The sequence below is a fragment of the Podarcis filfolensis genome (assembly GCF_964270895.1).
Source record: "Podarcis filfolensis genome assembly, chromosome: 7".
In the NCBI taxonomy this organism is placed as follows: domain Eukaryota; kingdom Metazoa; phylum Chordata; class Lepidosauria; order Squamata; family Lacertidae; genus Podarcis; species Podarcis filfolensis.
In genome coordinates this window covers 53,898,408-53,914,157 of record NC_139603.1, presented here as the reverse complement: position 1 = coordinate 53,914,157, position 15,750 = coordinate 53,898,408, and the positions used below count along the sequence as shown (strand labels likewise).

General features: G+C 43.4%; 1 protein-coding gene across 1 annotated transcript in view; it reads left to right on the top strand.

Annotated features, from left to right (window-relative positions):
* The window catches only part of LOC310767384 (uncharacterized protein), a 69,917-nt gene that overhangs the window by 42,381 nt on the left and 11,786 nt on the right, over positions 1 to 15,750 (top strand). The window contains exons 7-9 of the mRNA XM_083624254.1: positions 10,046 to 10,170; positions 12,362 to 12,763; positions 14,490 to 14,654. Coding sequence (XP_083480380.1) covers positions 10,046 to 10,170; positions 12,362 to 12,763; positions 14,490 to 14,654 — 692 coding nt within the window. The remainder of the gene's footprint in view (positions 1 to 10,045; positions 10,171 to 12,361; positions 12,764 to 14,489; positions 14,655 to 15,750) is intronic.

The window sequence follows — 15,750 nt, the reverse complement described above, 5'->3', positions numbered from 1 at the left end:
GGCGCCCACCATGTGGGACACCCTCCCTTCAGATGTGAAGGAAATAAGCAGCTATCTGTTAGGATATTTCCGTTCCACCTTAAAAGGGAGCAGGAAGTTTGTGTCACAGCCTGCGCATTTCCTGTTCACAGGATGTTTATGTTTTCTGTTGCTTTCGTTTTCTCTCTCTATTGGTGTCGAAGACACTGAAGCAGGCAGTCATGTTTTTATGTTCTGATCAACGCTGAATTAAACTTGTAAATAATGCTCTCCTGAGTGCGACTTTTGCTGTGTGAATTCTGCTGACAGAGTGTGCATGAGCCCAGGAATGTGGGAAGTTATGTTCTGTGAGCTCATGTCGCTAATTGCTGAAACTGTGTATCTACGGGAGATCGGTGGACGTCCGGAGTCGACGTGGAGGCAGTGATGGCCTTTGTCTCCCTGGCAGTATCCCAACAACAGGTTTCGGGCCCAGATTCACAGCACTTACAGGAGAGTAAGACTGCGACAGACTGCTGAGGTATGTGTGGAAAAGCGAAAGCAAATGAGGCTTTTCTGTTTGCCGCGGCAAGAGTCTCTGATGTCCGGCTGGCCTACTGTATTTTTCGCTCTATAAGACGCACCAGACCACAAGACGCACCTAGTTTTTGGAGGAGGAAAACAAGAAAAAAAATATTTTGAATCTCAGAAGCCAGAACAGCAAGGGGGATCGCTACGCAGTGAAAGCAGCAATCTCTCTTGCTGTTCTGGCTTCTGGGATAGCTGCGCAGCTTGCATTCCCTCCATAAGATGCACACACATTTCCCCTTACTTTTTAGGAGTCAAAAAGTGAGTCTTATAGAGCAAAAAATACGGTATACTTTTGTGCATTATGTTCACCACTCAGCATCCCCTTTCCTTAACTTCTTGATTCTTAAACTTGTTGAGGCTGAGTTTCAATATGTGTGCAACCATGCATTGCACCAAACCCAGAAATGACCCCAAAATGTCACATTTTTGGAGTGGGTGTGGAAGGGGGAGTGTAGCAATCGTACAGAGCCCCCGGTCGTTTCACGGACTATTGACCTGTACACCACTGCTTTATTCTTCCGCTGCCACCAACAAGGTATCTTCTGGTGAAATACTGAGTCTCAGTCAGATTGTAAAGTCAACAACGAAGATTAAAGTTTATTGAAGAACAAACAAGCTTTAAATATATTCAGAACGGTTTCTCAAATGCGCGCCCTTAAGTAGATGTGGCACCATCTCACACTGTCACACTCTTCTCTCTCACTTCTATCCGTGTCTTTCACTCTATCACAACCACTATACCTCTGTCTGACCTTCACTCCTCCATCTCCCCATGGTAAACCCCTGGCCTCAGCCTCAAAACCGCGTAGGCTCCGCCTCTGAGCTTTCTCATTAGTCGGTCTACATTAACCATTTCCATCCCTCCTGTACAAACATAATCACAAGGAATGGGCAAATGCCACAGGGAGTTTGCAGGCTCTTTTAGTGATGTTTTGATTATACAGTGGTACCTCTACCTATGTGCCCCTCTTATTACGTATCCTTCGGGATACGCACATGGCAAACACGGAAGGATATTTCCTGGTTTTCGCCCCGTGTGCATGTGCAGTAGCGCTCTATTGTGCCGTGCGGATGCGCTGAAGCGCTCTATCACGTGTGCGCAGAACAGGCACCTCCGGTTGCGGAAACCCATCTAGAGCTCCGGAACGGATCCCATCTGCAAATGGAGGTACCACTGTACATGATTTCACTTAAATGTGTGGTTCCTCAGAATGTAACCCCCATGTAAATGGGGAGTAGCCTGCACTATATATCTCCTTTTTAAATGTTTGTTAATCTGCTCTAAGAAGGCATCATCCAAGTCTTCAGTCTGTCTTGGTGGCCTATAGCAGACACCCACAGTAAGGGTTACTGTAGTTCTGTCTCCTACAATTTTTACCCATATACTCTCAATCTGCTTTCCATCCTACAGATCATGGATTTTTGCACAAGTTTACACATCCATTCAATATAAAGCCCTTCCTGTTTAGCTCATTCCTTTTGAATAGGTTATACCCCTAAATTCCTACATTCCAGTCATGAGACTCATCACACAAGGCTTCATTAATGCCTACCAGGTCATATTTGCCATCCTGTAGTAAAAGCTCCAATTCATCTTGCTTGTTTCCCATACTCTGTGCATTTGTGTAGAGACAATTGAAGCCATGAATCATTCCTTCCTGGTGCTTCCTTCTTGTAGTTTCTTGCCCTTTAGTGGGTTTCTGGAGCTCTACCTCCTGTGCATCTATATAGTTATGGCTTGTGCACCATCAACCTCTTAAATGAGATGTTGTTTTACAGAAGACATTTCAAACACAGATGCCATTTCTAGGGTACTCTAGGGTATTGTATTGTGTGACAATATCTTAGGTGTTCCTGCAGGGGTGTCACACTTCCTCCCCTTTCTCAAGGAAGTCTTGGGAAGTGGACTTCCAAAGGCAGGGGGTTAAGGGAAGGAGCATGTGGGGGTCTGATGGCTAAAGGGAAGGAGTTTTGGAACATGGTTTTTTATGGCTGGTTCTCCCCAAGCGCTTTATGCTTTCATTCTTGCTGAACCCCCTCCCTCCCCACATCTAGTTTCAGCTTTTGGTTGCCTGTTTGAAGGAGCAGTAGTTTACTTTGGTGGGTGTGCAGGGGTTGATCCTTTGGTTATCCTGTGATTCCCTTCTTTATTTCACATTGTTAAGATGCATTACATTGTCATTGGGCAGTGGTGTGGCTTGTTTGCTCCTACCACATTGAGTCTGTACAGTAGAGAAAGTTGTGGAGAGAAAGATTAGGTTTACTGAGGCATTATTGTGTTAAGGGTGCCCTTGGAGGACCTGCCATGGTGGCATGCCTGGTAGGACTTGCATAGGTCCTCTTAGGCCTGGTACATGCATTTTGGCTGAACACTGCAGAGCAGGGTCTGGGTGAGCATTCTGGGTTTCATACTCAAGGTTCAATATGCAAGGAGACAGTAATTTCCTCCCTATCCTTTGCTGGGGAGCCAGTTGCATATGCCTTAGGATCTGGAGAGATGGTTTCCTACCACAATTAGCTAAAACTCCTTATCTGCCCTTACTTCTGATCCCAGAAAGAAATTACATATTGTGCTTCTTTAGCTGGAAAAAATGGGATTTTTTTTTTAATGCTACTGGTTCTGACTCCTTTAGCTTTTTCCTGTTCCTTTAGCTATAACATAATGTATTCCTTTGTTTTTGTTTTTTCAACAGACGAAGACTGCATTTGAAAATCTTCAGGATAGACACCAAAAAATTCCAGGAAATATGTTAAGAGCTCTTTCAGAACGATTTGATAAGCATGACAAAGCTAACTAGTCCATATAAAACAGTTGTAGCATTTTAACTATGTGTCCACAATAGAAAACTAATAATTATGCAATTAAAGCTAAGGTAATGTACATACAATTGTGCTGGATTGTGTATGAATTGTTCGGAAGGGTGGCTAGTTCAGCACCTGCTTTGCATGCAGAAGGTCCTAGGTTTGAAAGACATACAAGTGCTGTCTTGACCTATCCTGCAAGACTCCCAGAATGCCCCTTTTTGGGAATTACACTGGTAGAGCCAGAATCAAAGAGTATAATGGGAGGATGGGTGTTTAACTGAAACCCAAAATAATGTTACACCTGAAAGAGTAATGCCTATAAATCTGCTGTATTAAAACAGTGACATTTATTTTGTGTTTGCAAAAGGCATGTTCTGCTTCTTATCTGTTCTTATTTCCAAACAGGACTTTATACTAGGTTATTAAGTCCCATGGGCGAGTGAATCCAGCAATGGAGTCTGGATTTCGGTCACCCTCTAATTTCCCTGTGGCTGGGTGCAGTTCTCCTGTTTCTCCATGGGAGAGGCACTTCTCAAAAGAGGAATTTAATGTTTGAACTTCCAGTTTTGATTACCATTAATGTTTGTTTGGACCACATTGTTTACTACCTTTCTAGTGTCTGAAGTGACTGGGCCTGATGTCTTCTAGTCTTCATCCTCAAGCCCTTCCACCTCCACAAATAAGTCCCAACTGCTTTCTTTTTAGTAGTTAAAAAAAGGTAAAGGTAAAGGACCCCTAACAGTCCAGTCGCGAACGACTCTGGGGTTGTGGTGTTCATCTTACTTTACTGGCCGAGGGAGCTGACGTTTGTCCACAGACAGTTTTTCCGGGTCTTGTGGCCAGCATGACTAAGCCGCTTCTGGCAAACCAGAGCAGCACACGGAAACACCGTTTACCTTCCTGCCAGAGTGGTACCTATTTATCTACTTGCACTTTGACGTGCTTTCGATCTGCTAGGTTGGCAGGAGCTGGGACCGAGCAACAGGAGCTCACCCCATCATGGGGATTTGAACCACGACCTTCTGATCGGCAAGCCCTAGGCTCAGTGGTTTAGACCACAGTGCCGCCCGTGTCCCTTTTAGTAGCTACAGAATTGCAGGGGGGGTGCTATATAGTTAAGTGAAAGACATCCTCTGTTACAACCATATATTTCATTCTCTATGTAACTGAGAAGAATTGTCAAATCAGTTAGAAACTGGTAAGTGAAAGAATCTTGGTGGAAATGTACAGAAAAATCAGATTAAAATACATAGGATTCACCTCTACCACTGCTGCTCTTGAGTGGTAAAACATAATTCAGCCTGATCTGTCTGGATATTTCCAACAATCCAAGTGTGCCACTAAGACGTGCTTTTGGGTTTGTTTTTAAATCTATTGCATACTGTAGGCTGTGTTCTCCTTCAGTTTTTCATTGGAGAAGAGAGATTAAAGGACATCATACATGCTCAAATGGTGGCTGCCACCACAGCAATTCAGTGGACAAGATCAGAAATGTAGATATAAAAGCTCAGATCAGAGTCAAATGGCACCTTAAACCTATGTTATGGTCGCCACAATGATATGTTTGGCACATTTTAAAAAACCCTAAGATTGTAAAGCAAATGAAGCCAAGATGGGAGATCTAGCTGAAGATGGAATGAATGCTGTCTACAAACGACAAATTATTTTAAAACACAGAAGCAATCAAATGGAAAAGCAGTCTGGAAGAAATGTGACTGCATTTTCATTCTAGCAAAAGTGAAAACTAAAACTCTTTTACTTAGAGGGGGTAGTTTGTCAATACCTGTATCTTTATAAATGTGTGGACAACTTAGCGTAGAGAATTTATTTGGCTCCTTTTGCAATTTGTGGTATTTTGAGGGTTGTGAAAAAAGAAAAGAAGGTAATGATCCCTGGGCAGTTGAGTCTAGTCAAAGGAGACTATGGGGTTGTGGCTCTCATCTCGCTTTTCAGGCCAAGGGAGCTGGCATTTGTCCACATACAACTTTCCGGGTCATGTGGCCAGCAAGATTAAATCACTTTTCTGCAATGGAGCACCGTGACAGAAACCAGAGCACATGGAAATGCCATTTACCTTCCCACCGCAGTGGTACCTATTTATCTACTTGCGCTGGTATGCTTTCAAAGTGCTAGGTTGGCAGAAGCTGTGTTTTTTGGTTCTGTTTACCTTTTCTCATGGATATTTGTTTTTAATGTGTCCGTGACTGCATCACATTATTTCTCCCCCGTATGTATTACACAACATACATATTGTACCTGGCTTGGAGAGAAGCTACCATCAAAGAGAGAGAACACACTTTGCCTTTACTCTGTGACCCAATATATTATTGTGCCATAGGGATGCTATTGTAGGTGTGACTCCATATTTCATGTTTGATTACAAATGACCACAACTTCCAAGCAGCTGGCTCACCAAGCCGCCTCTCTTTTTCACAGTGCTTGGTCTCTTCATACAGATGGCACACCTATCACAGTATCTTGAAACCACCATGTGAAGAGATGTTTCTCAATACAGCTTGAATTTAGCCTACGAAAAAGTACACCAGACAGGCCCAACACAAGAGACAGAACATGCCTTGTTCATGTCTCTGCAAGGGAATGGGAGGCAGAAATCCATTAGGGAAGATCAGAACCGTGTGGGCTTTCTTGTTTTTTGGTTCTGTTTGCCTTTTCGCATGGATATTTGTTTTTAATGTGTCCATGACTGCATCACATTATTTCTCCCCCGTTGACAAATCCCTCTTAATGTAGGAAAATACTACTTCTCTGTTACAAGGAATACCTCTCCTCTCGAAAAGAGAGTAAAACAGACCATCATATGTGTATGCAAACATTGCTGACAATTGACAAATGCATGCTGAACTTCCTTCGCCTCCGCCTGACAATACTGAACATGTACCGAATAGCAGAGACCCTTTGATGTCAAAGCATGTCAACCTGGAACTTTTTTGCTCCAGATCAAGCAATGCATACTGCAGGGGCAACTCCTGAAGAAGCTTATTGACAAGCTGCCTGCAGTAAAATCAGCATGGCAGGATTTAATTACAGTGATCAAATAGATGGTATTGGAGATCTGAGAAAATGCCTGGAGCACAAGTGACTGGCCCAGTTTATTGGAGTAGATTACTGATTACTGATTACTGAGGATGATTACTTGAGATTCAGTATTCTAACCCAGTAGCATGAATGAAATCCTCATTTGCTGTAGAATTAAAGAGTCATGTGCCAATGCTATTGTAGGTGTGACTCCATATTTCATGTTTGATTACAAATGGCCACAACTTCCAAGCAGCCGGCGCCCTAAGCCTTTTTCATAATGCTTAGTTTCTTCATACAGATGGCACACCTTTCACAGTTTCTTGACACCACTACATAAAGAGACGTGTTTCAATACGGCTGGAAATTAGCCATCGAAAAAGTGCAGCAGACAGGATTTCAGGTGCTTCTCCAGAGAGGTGACTGAATTAAAGGCAATTTAAGCTTACCAGGAATGTAAGTAAAAACTTTTGTTCATAGAATCCTAAAGTGAAGAGTTCGGAGGGGACCCAGGGGTCGTCTAGTTAACCCCTTGCAATGCAGGAATCTCCACAAACGATCCCTGCGTACTTTTGCAAATGTGCTAGTACTTGTGTTATTTGTCAGTTTCTGTGATAGCATCTCTCCCTTTGTGCGTGTTTGTGCATTCATGCATAAAAACCATGTATGATCTTTTTTTAAAAAAATAATACTTGCATTTTCAAAAACAGGAACAGAGAGCATGTTTAACCCCCTCCCCTCCCCCTGTTAAAACTTCGTACCAAACACAGCCTGTATACGTATACCATATGACTTCCCTCCACACTTTTCCTGGTTCGTTTGCTTTTCTACTACTCCATGTAACCCACATCTTTTTAAGCATGCAATTTGTTATCAATTAAATACTCTATTTCAGCTCTGCTGGATTTACTCGGGACCTGCTAAAATCCTTAGCCACTCACTTTTGTAAATATCTGGGAATAAGGTTTACCATCTCCCCCTCCTCATATCTAGAATAATAATAATAATAATAATTTATTATTTACACCCCGCCCATCTGGCTGAGTTTCCCCAGCCATTCTGGGCGGCTCCCAATCAAGTGTTAAAACAGTACAGCGTTAAATATTAAAAACTTCCCTGAACAGGGCTGCCTTCAGATGTCTTTTAAAGATAAGGTAGATGCTTATTTCCTTCACATCTGAAGGGAGGGTTTTCCACAGGGTGGGCGCCACTACCAAGAAGGCCCTCTGCCTGGTTCCCTGTAACTTGGCTTCTCGCAGTGAGGGAACCACCAGAAGGCCCTTGGCGCTGGACCTCAGTGTCTGGGCAGAACGATGGAGGTGGAGATGCTCCTTCAGGTATACAGGACCGAGGCCGTTTAGGGCTTTAAAGGTCAGCACCAACACTTTGTATTGTGCTCGGAAACGTACTGGGAGCCAGTACAGGTCTTTCAAGACCGGTGTTATATGGTCTTGGCAGCCGCTCCCAGTCACCAGTCTAGTTGCCACATTCTGGATTAATTGTAGTTTCCAGGTTACCTTCAAAGGTAGACCCACATAGTGCACATTGCAGTAGTCCAAGCAAGAGATAACCAGAGTATGCACCACTCTGGCGAGACAGTCTACGGGCAGGTAGGGTCTCAGCCTGCCCTGGACACCAAATTGACCTGTGCCTCCATGGACAGCTGTGAGTCCAGAATGACTCCCAAGTGTGCACACCTGGTCCTTCAGGGGCACAGTTACCCCATGCAGGACCAGGGAGTCTTCCACATCTGCCGGCCTCCTGTCCCCCAAAAACAGTACTTCTGTCTTGTCAGGATTCAACTTCAATCTGTTAGCCACCATCCATTCTCCAACCGCCTCCAGAGGTAGAGCTGGGTATAAACCGCATACTGATGAATACCCAGCCCAAACCTCCTGATGATCTCTCCCAGTGGCTGCATGTAGATGTTGAAATGCATGGGGGAGAGGACAGAACCCTGAGGCACCCCACAAGTGAGAGCCCAGGGGTCTGAACACTCATCCCCCCCCACCACTTTCTGAACACGGCCCAGGAGGAAGGAGCGAAACCACTGTTTAACAGTGCCCCCCAGCTCCCAGCCCCTCTAGACGGTCCAGAAGGATGTTATGGTTGATGGTGTCAAAAGCCGCTGAGAGATCCAGTAGAACTAGGAAACAGCTCTCACCTTTGTCCCTAGCCTGCCAGAAATCATCGACCAGTGCAACCAAGGCATTTTCAGTCCCATGATGAGGCCTGAATCCCGACTGGAAGGGATCCAAATGGTTCACTTCTTCCAGGCGTGCCTGGAGTTGTTCAGCAACCACTCGCTCAATAACCTTGCCCAAGAATGGAAGATTTGAGACTGGGCGATAGTTGGCCATATTGGCAGCATCTAAAGATGGCTTTTTAAGAAGCGGTTTGATAACCGCCTCTTTCAGCGGGTCTGGGAAGGCTCCCTCACAGAGAGAAGCATTCACCACCCCGCGAAGCCCATCGCCCAGCCCTTCCCAACTAGCTTTTATAAGCCAGGATGGGCAAGGATCAAGGAGACAGGTGGTTGGTTTCACTCTTCCAAGCAGCCTGTCCACATCCTCAGAGGTAACAGATTGGAATTGATCCCACGTAATTTGACTAGACAGGACTTTGGCACTCTCCCGCCCCAGCCCTGCTCCCACGGTGGAGTCTACCTCTTCCCGAATCTGAGTGACTTTATCTGCAAAAAACTTTGCAAAATCATTGCAGGAGATCATGTGGCCCGTACTGGGCCCCGATGTAGCAGGTGGTTCCGCTAAATTGCGAACCTCCTGAAAAAGTCTCCTGCTGCTGTTTTCTGCAGATGCAATAGAGGCAGTGAAGAAAGTCTTCTTCGCCGTCGCTACCACCACTTGGTAGGCTCGACATTGAGCTCTAGCCCATGTCCGGTCAGCATCAGAATGAGTTATCCGCCACTGGTGCTCTAGCCGTCTCAATGATTGTTTCATTGCCCTCAGATCCGTGGAAAACCACGGGCCTGTCTGGGCTCCATGCAATCGGAGAGGGCACTTCAGAGCTAAACAGTCAATAGCCCTGGTTAACTCCACATTCCAGCGGGCCACCAGGGAATCAGCTGAAAGGCCATCAACATGGGATAAAGCATTCCCTACCACTCTCTGGAAACCATCTGAATCCATTAAGTCTTGTTAGTTCAATTATTGGGTGTCAGGGAACTGACATCAGAGCCAGAGGCGGAGGCAAGGCTCCCAAGCGATGCTGGAGAGGGGCCCAGCAGGGAGAGAGGCAGCTCATCAGCTGGGGAAGGAAATCAGCGTAACACCAGGGATAAAGGGGGGCAGATGGGGGAATCGGCGAGGTGGCTCCAGTACTCCTTGCCGGAGACCAGCGGGGAGAGCACGGGTCCTCCGCTACCCACACCCACCCTGCGCAGAAGACTTCCGTGCAGGGAAAGTAGGCGTAGACTTGGTGTCAAAGAACTTCTTTGCTGGAAGAAGTTCAAGAAACGCCCACTGACGGATTCTGCTAGCGACTGAAACAGCCACGAAGTGAAGGGCTGTCCAGCCAGAAAAGGTTTAACCAGGCAACCTAGCCAGAAGTGGCGGCAACTTACGCACGAGCAACCCGTATAACCATTACATTGGGCAACAAAGCTCCTGAGTTAATCCCTAAACCTCTCTATCAGCACAGCATTGCCCAAGGACAACTTTGGAAAACACAACCACACACAAAATATCTTCCCATATGGAGAAACAGAACAGGACACAGGAAACCGATTATCCAGTCCTCCTGGCCACACTCACAAGTCTGGTTTGTGATTAAAATCTTATTTCCTTTGGCACCCAAGTTTTCGAAAGCCCCTATTTGATAGTACGAGGTTGCTATTTCTTTCTTTCCGTCTTGTTTAATCGGTTTTAATTTGTATACTTTGGCAGTACATTTAGATCCACTGTTATCTTTCATTTGGAGGTTGGGTTTCAAATACAGTGGTACCTCAGGTTAAGTACTTAATTCGTTCTGGAGGTCCGTTCTTAACCTGAAACTGTTCTTAACCTGAAGCACCACTTTAGCTAATGGGGCCTCCTGCTGTTGCTGTGCCGCCGGCACACGATTTCTGTTCTCATCCTGAAGCAAAGTTCTTAACTCGAGGTACTATTTCTGGGTTAGCAGAGTATGTAACCTGAAGCGTATGTAACCCGAGGTATCACTGTACTAAAAGGGGAGTATCATTGTTTACATTCCACAATTGTAACTGGAGTGGACTCCCTTTTTTCACTCCCAGACTCTTTCCCAAAGATTCCCCACTAATTCTTTGAATTCTATCTTCTTATTTGGATTTAATTTGGGAAGTTTTGTCACTCCGGTGAGAGTCTTAGAGGCTGTGTGGCAATGAGCTGATCTCTCCCTGTAGTGCCATGGCCCATTATCCAAATTGTGACAGTCCAAACTCTTCAGAGCTCACACTGCCCCAAAGTGGAGCTTGTATAAGGCACCGCTGGAGATTCAAAAAGCTTTCCTGGCCTCACCACAGGATTTTAGGAAGTCACATTTTAGGAGTAGTATGAAAATTTCAACCGGGGTTGAGACTGGTTTAGGAGAAAACTAATCAACACAGTATTTCAGAAGACAGAACAGGATAGAGATGGATGGTGGATAATGCCATATGTACACTGCTCTCCAAAAAAGCAGAGGGAGAGCATTGGATGTAGCCTCAAATACACACAAGATAAAAACCGTTTGTTTTAGTCACAACAGTACCCCATCTGCAATTTATCATTCTTCTAATACCAGGGATGAGGTCTTCCTAATTCCTGGCAAGGGTGTGTGGAAAGGATCCAGTCTGACGTAAGACTCACCAAAATCTTGGTGGAAGCAGTGAGATATCTAAGATAAACCCCAACACTTACCTTTGCATAGCTATGTGGGAAGAGGAAATTAATCACTTACAGCTTTTTCAGATATTACAACTCTGAGAAACAGAAATTTAATTATTCCGTATCATGTGGCTATTATAGGCACAAAAGTCTTATTGGAATCAAAACAGCTGTGATTTTAGGTCTCCCTCTCCCAAAAAAACCACCCATTTTTTGGGGGTCTATTCTATATACTATTTAATTGCAAGATGTAGTGAAAATAGAGTAGAATCAGAAATATGCAATTCAGCTATGTAAAGCTAATGGGTCTTCAGATGACTTAGTAATTTGAAGACAAAAATGTGATGGTTGGGTGCATAGCTGTCAACTTTTCCCTTTTCTTGCGAGGAATCCTATTTGGAATACGGGAATTTCCCTTAAAAAAAGGGAAACGTTGACAGCTATGGCTGGGTGTTGTGGCATGGTTCCCAATAACTGAAGTGGAAAGAATGTCTAGAGGCAGTGATAACAGAGTTTGGCCTTCAGCATCTGCTATTACCTGGCAGCAGAGCTGCAATCCCACTTTGCAGTGTATCCCAAAATGCTTCCAAACTTCAGCTCACCATTCTCCCCACCCTCCTTGTTGGGTGTTGTGTTCGTGCTGCAGAAGTTCAGTCAAACGGTTAGGTTCAATGTAGGAAACAACCGTGTAGCAGAGAGAGCTTTTACTTCAGGGGCAAAAAGACACACACTATATATACACGTTCTTTGCAATTGTTAGAAGAAGTCTTCACTCTCTGAAGAGAAGAGGCCATTTCAGATTATAAAGTGCTGACACAAACTCCACACAGCAAGTGCAAAGTCTAGTGGCTAACGAAGTCCTGCAACTGCCATTTCTGCTGACTCATGGAAAAGTAACTCCTTTTCCACTTTCCTTAACACTTCAGTCATGAAATGAAAACAGCTTGCTTTACAACAAAGAACATGATGATCGCACATTACTAATTTTGTAGATCTCCACAATGAATGCTGGGGGGGGGGGGATGACTGCTTGGCTAGTTACAGTGGGGAAAACTAGATTTCATGTAATCATGAATGCTCTGGGTTGACAGTTCAAACTGATGTACTGCATTTTCTGTTTTACAGGTAAACAGTGGGGGGAAAGATACCATCACAACTGAGGCAAATTTCACTTGATATATTTATTTCATTGGCATACACTTCAGCTCTTCTCATCTCTTGGCATACACTTGCTTCAGATCAGGAAACAATGAGCTGGATTACTCAAATGCTGGAAAACTGGATTAGTGTTACTTATTTGGAAGAATACCTGAACTCTGTGGTTCACCTTCTGTGGTTATTTATGATTCCCATTTTGCTTTATTCTTTCTGGTTATTTTTATATATATTTTGCTGTGCTGTCTCATTTCTGTTATATATCTACAAGAAGATGAATAACCAGCAAGAAAATGATATTTATAGCAAATTTTGGGACAAGGCAAGGCACATTATGTATCGCTGTTTCGATATATATGGAAAGATATGGTATGGTGAGTAAAGGTTTCTTTCATACCAATAATTCAGTCTTATCAGCTCCTATACTTTCATAGGACTGAGCATCAGAATTTCAGACTTGAAACACTGGAACAATGGTTGCCACAGTGCATCAGGAGTGTAGCTCTGAACCCACCTCAGTGTCATAAGAGCTACAAGTTTTGGTTGGCTTTGTAAGGATCAAAACAAAGGCGTGGATATTTATATATGTAATAAGCCATCCTAAGGAAAAACAAAATATTTTATGAGGTACGTACAAAATCAAGACGTATTACAGAAGAAAGGGTGAATTGGTGGCTGCATAAACACCATACATTTTAATCATATTTAACCCCCCCCCCGAAACCTGGAGAATGTTGCTTACACTTCACAGAGCTGCAATTAGCAAAGCCCTTTAAAAATAGCTTCATGGATTGTCGCAAGAGAAAGGGTTGTCTTTAAATGTGTTGTGGGTACACAGCCAATGTAATTAATATAACATTGTATAGTGAGACCTTGAGTGTGCAATTTTCCTGAGCACGATAAACCACAAGGCAGCTCTGAAACATAAACTATGGTATTTGCCAGCACAAGTTGTGTTGATGGCTACTACTTTAGATGGACACTGTGGGAAACAGGACAGTGGGCTATAGAGGCCTTTGGCCTCATCAACAGGATTCTTCTTATATCCTCCCAGAAGACTGCTAAAAACTTTCCAAGTATTCCTGTTCTCCAGGGAGAGTCCCGGATTTACAGACGCCATCCTGGCAGGGTTTCTGATTTGATCCTGGAATGCCCTGCTTTTCCTCAGGATGTTTCTATTTTCATCAGAGAAATGTCAGAGGATAGGGAGTTAGGCGACACATGAGCGAAGGCAGCCAAGTATACAAAAGTTTTTTAACATTTAATGTTTTTATATATGTTGTAAGCCACCCAGAGTGGCTGAGGCAACCCAGTCTGATGGGTGGGGTATAAAGAATACAATTATTATTGTTATATTATTATTATTATTATTATTATTATTATTATTATTATTTGATGTGCTTATTTTCATTTGAGAAATGTTGGAGGGTATGTTGATGTTGCTTTAGGAGTTGAAGCATAAATCAGAAATACACTACTAAAACTAAGCCTGGGCCTCAATGATGAAACCCTGTAGCTACTTATAACATGGTCAATGGTGCATCTGTCTGGAAAACAGCTTTCTTACTTGGTATATAGTGATTCAGAAGATGGTCTGAAGATGTCTGGTTGGAGCTCTTAGGGATGGGGAAGAAATGTGCTCCTGGCCTAAGATAGCTCTTCCCCAAAGTAGCACTCTGTACAGAAGGGTAATACTGCCCTTCAAATAAATAAATAAAAGTCTCCAAAACATTTAGTTTGATATCATGTTAAATCATCTCAAAGGGTCAAACACACATAAAGTAGATTAAAAGAGCAAAATAAAGACTGGGAAAAATGTTTCTATCTGTATCCAAAAGGAAGCAAGGAATGAATATTTCAGGAGAGGAGAAGTCCCCTCCTGCCCCTTTAGTTTTGCAACCACCACAGAGAAAGTCCTGTTCCTCTTGGATGCTCTCCTGGCATCCAGAATGCTGGAACACATAGCAGAGCTTTGTACCTGATCTTAATTTCATTTCCCCCCTTCCGAAACACACTGTTTTCTTCCAATAAAATATTGTGATATTTTATTTACCTTTCAACAACATAATATTTATTTGTTGCCATTTGTATTATTTTCAGGTTATGAAGTTATTGGCTTGGAACATCTCCCTAAAGGGCCAGGGATTGTTATTTTTCATCACCCAATTTGGCTTCACGGCTATTGCTTGTTTGTGTGCAAAGCTTATGAAGAGAAAGGGAGACTGTGCCATTCAGTAATTCATCACTTCTTGTATAATCTTCCAGGTAAATTATTTAAATTAAAATTGTGCTTTTTTGCATAAAACATGTGCCAAATATGACATGAAACAATGCTATTAAATATAAAACAATGCTGTAGAATACAAAACAGTGTATCTGGCAAAAAACCACAGGTAAATAAAATAGCAGCAACAGGTAAAACAGTAAATTAGTGGAGAGGTTCTTTCTCACCAAGTCCCTGCAAGTAAGACAGAATGTAGGATGAATAATTATTTCCAGTTCATTTCTGTCTTTCTTAAATTTGTATACTGTCCTTCATCCGAAGATCCCAGGGTGTTTCCCAACACAAACTACACCTTAAGGAAGACTCAGGGCATAGTATTGAAGTGAAAATGAAATGAAATATTGTGGACAAAAGGTTATATAACAGCCTAAAGGATCTGTAAATTAAATTAAACTAGCCAAATCAATATACAGTTAGGCAGGAGGAAACAGGTTACTCCACTTTCTTGGCCATGTTTACAGACAACATTCCCTCAGAGTAAAGGACTGGAAGAAATATGTCCTCCTTGTTCCTAGAATTGTGGGCACATGACTTGATGAGCACAAACCAATGTGAATGTCAACCAGGTCAGTGTTCAGCCCAATGTGCATGCAAAGCCCAAATGCCATCCCCAATGACCCAACACAAGACAATGTAAGGTGATCAAAGACTGCCCCTCACTAAATACCACCGTAATTATTTACTCCACTGTCTCTTGTATTATGTTTCCTGCCTGAACTAACAGCCACTGGAAGAGATCAATGCCAGGTAGTTCACCTCCTCCTAAGAACAAAAAAAAGAGCTCAAATAGAGCTCATTGCAGGCCAGCAAAGAAAAGATTTCAGGCTTCCTCTGAAGGGTGGACCCCATTGTACTGATAGAGGAAGATCTTGATGGATGTGACCATGGGGAATGTAAGCAACGCAGTGGTGATCTTTCGGCACCCATTTCTATCCAGTTGGGGGAATCCTCTGAAAGCAAGCCTCTCTTCATTTCCCAGTGACAATTTGCCCTGGCAGATTCTCAGCTGGGTTCAAACAATGGATGAAGTAGCACACGGATGAGCCCAGAATGAAATGGACTGGCCACTCAGTATGA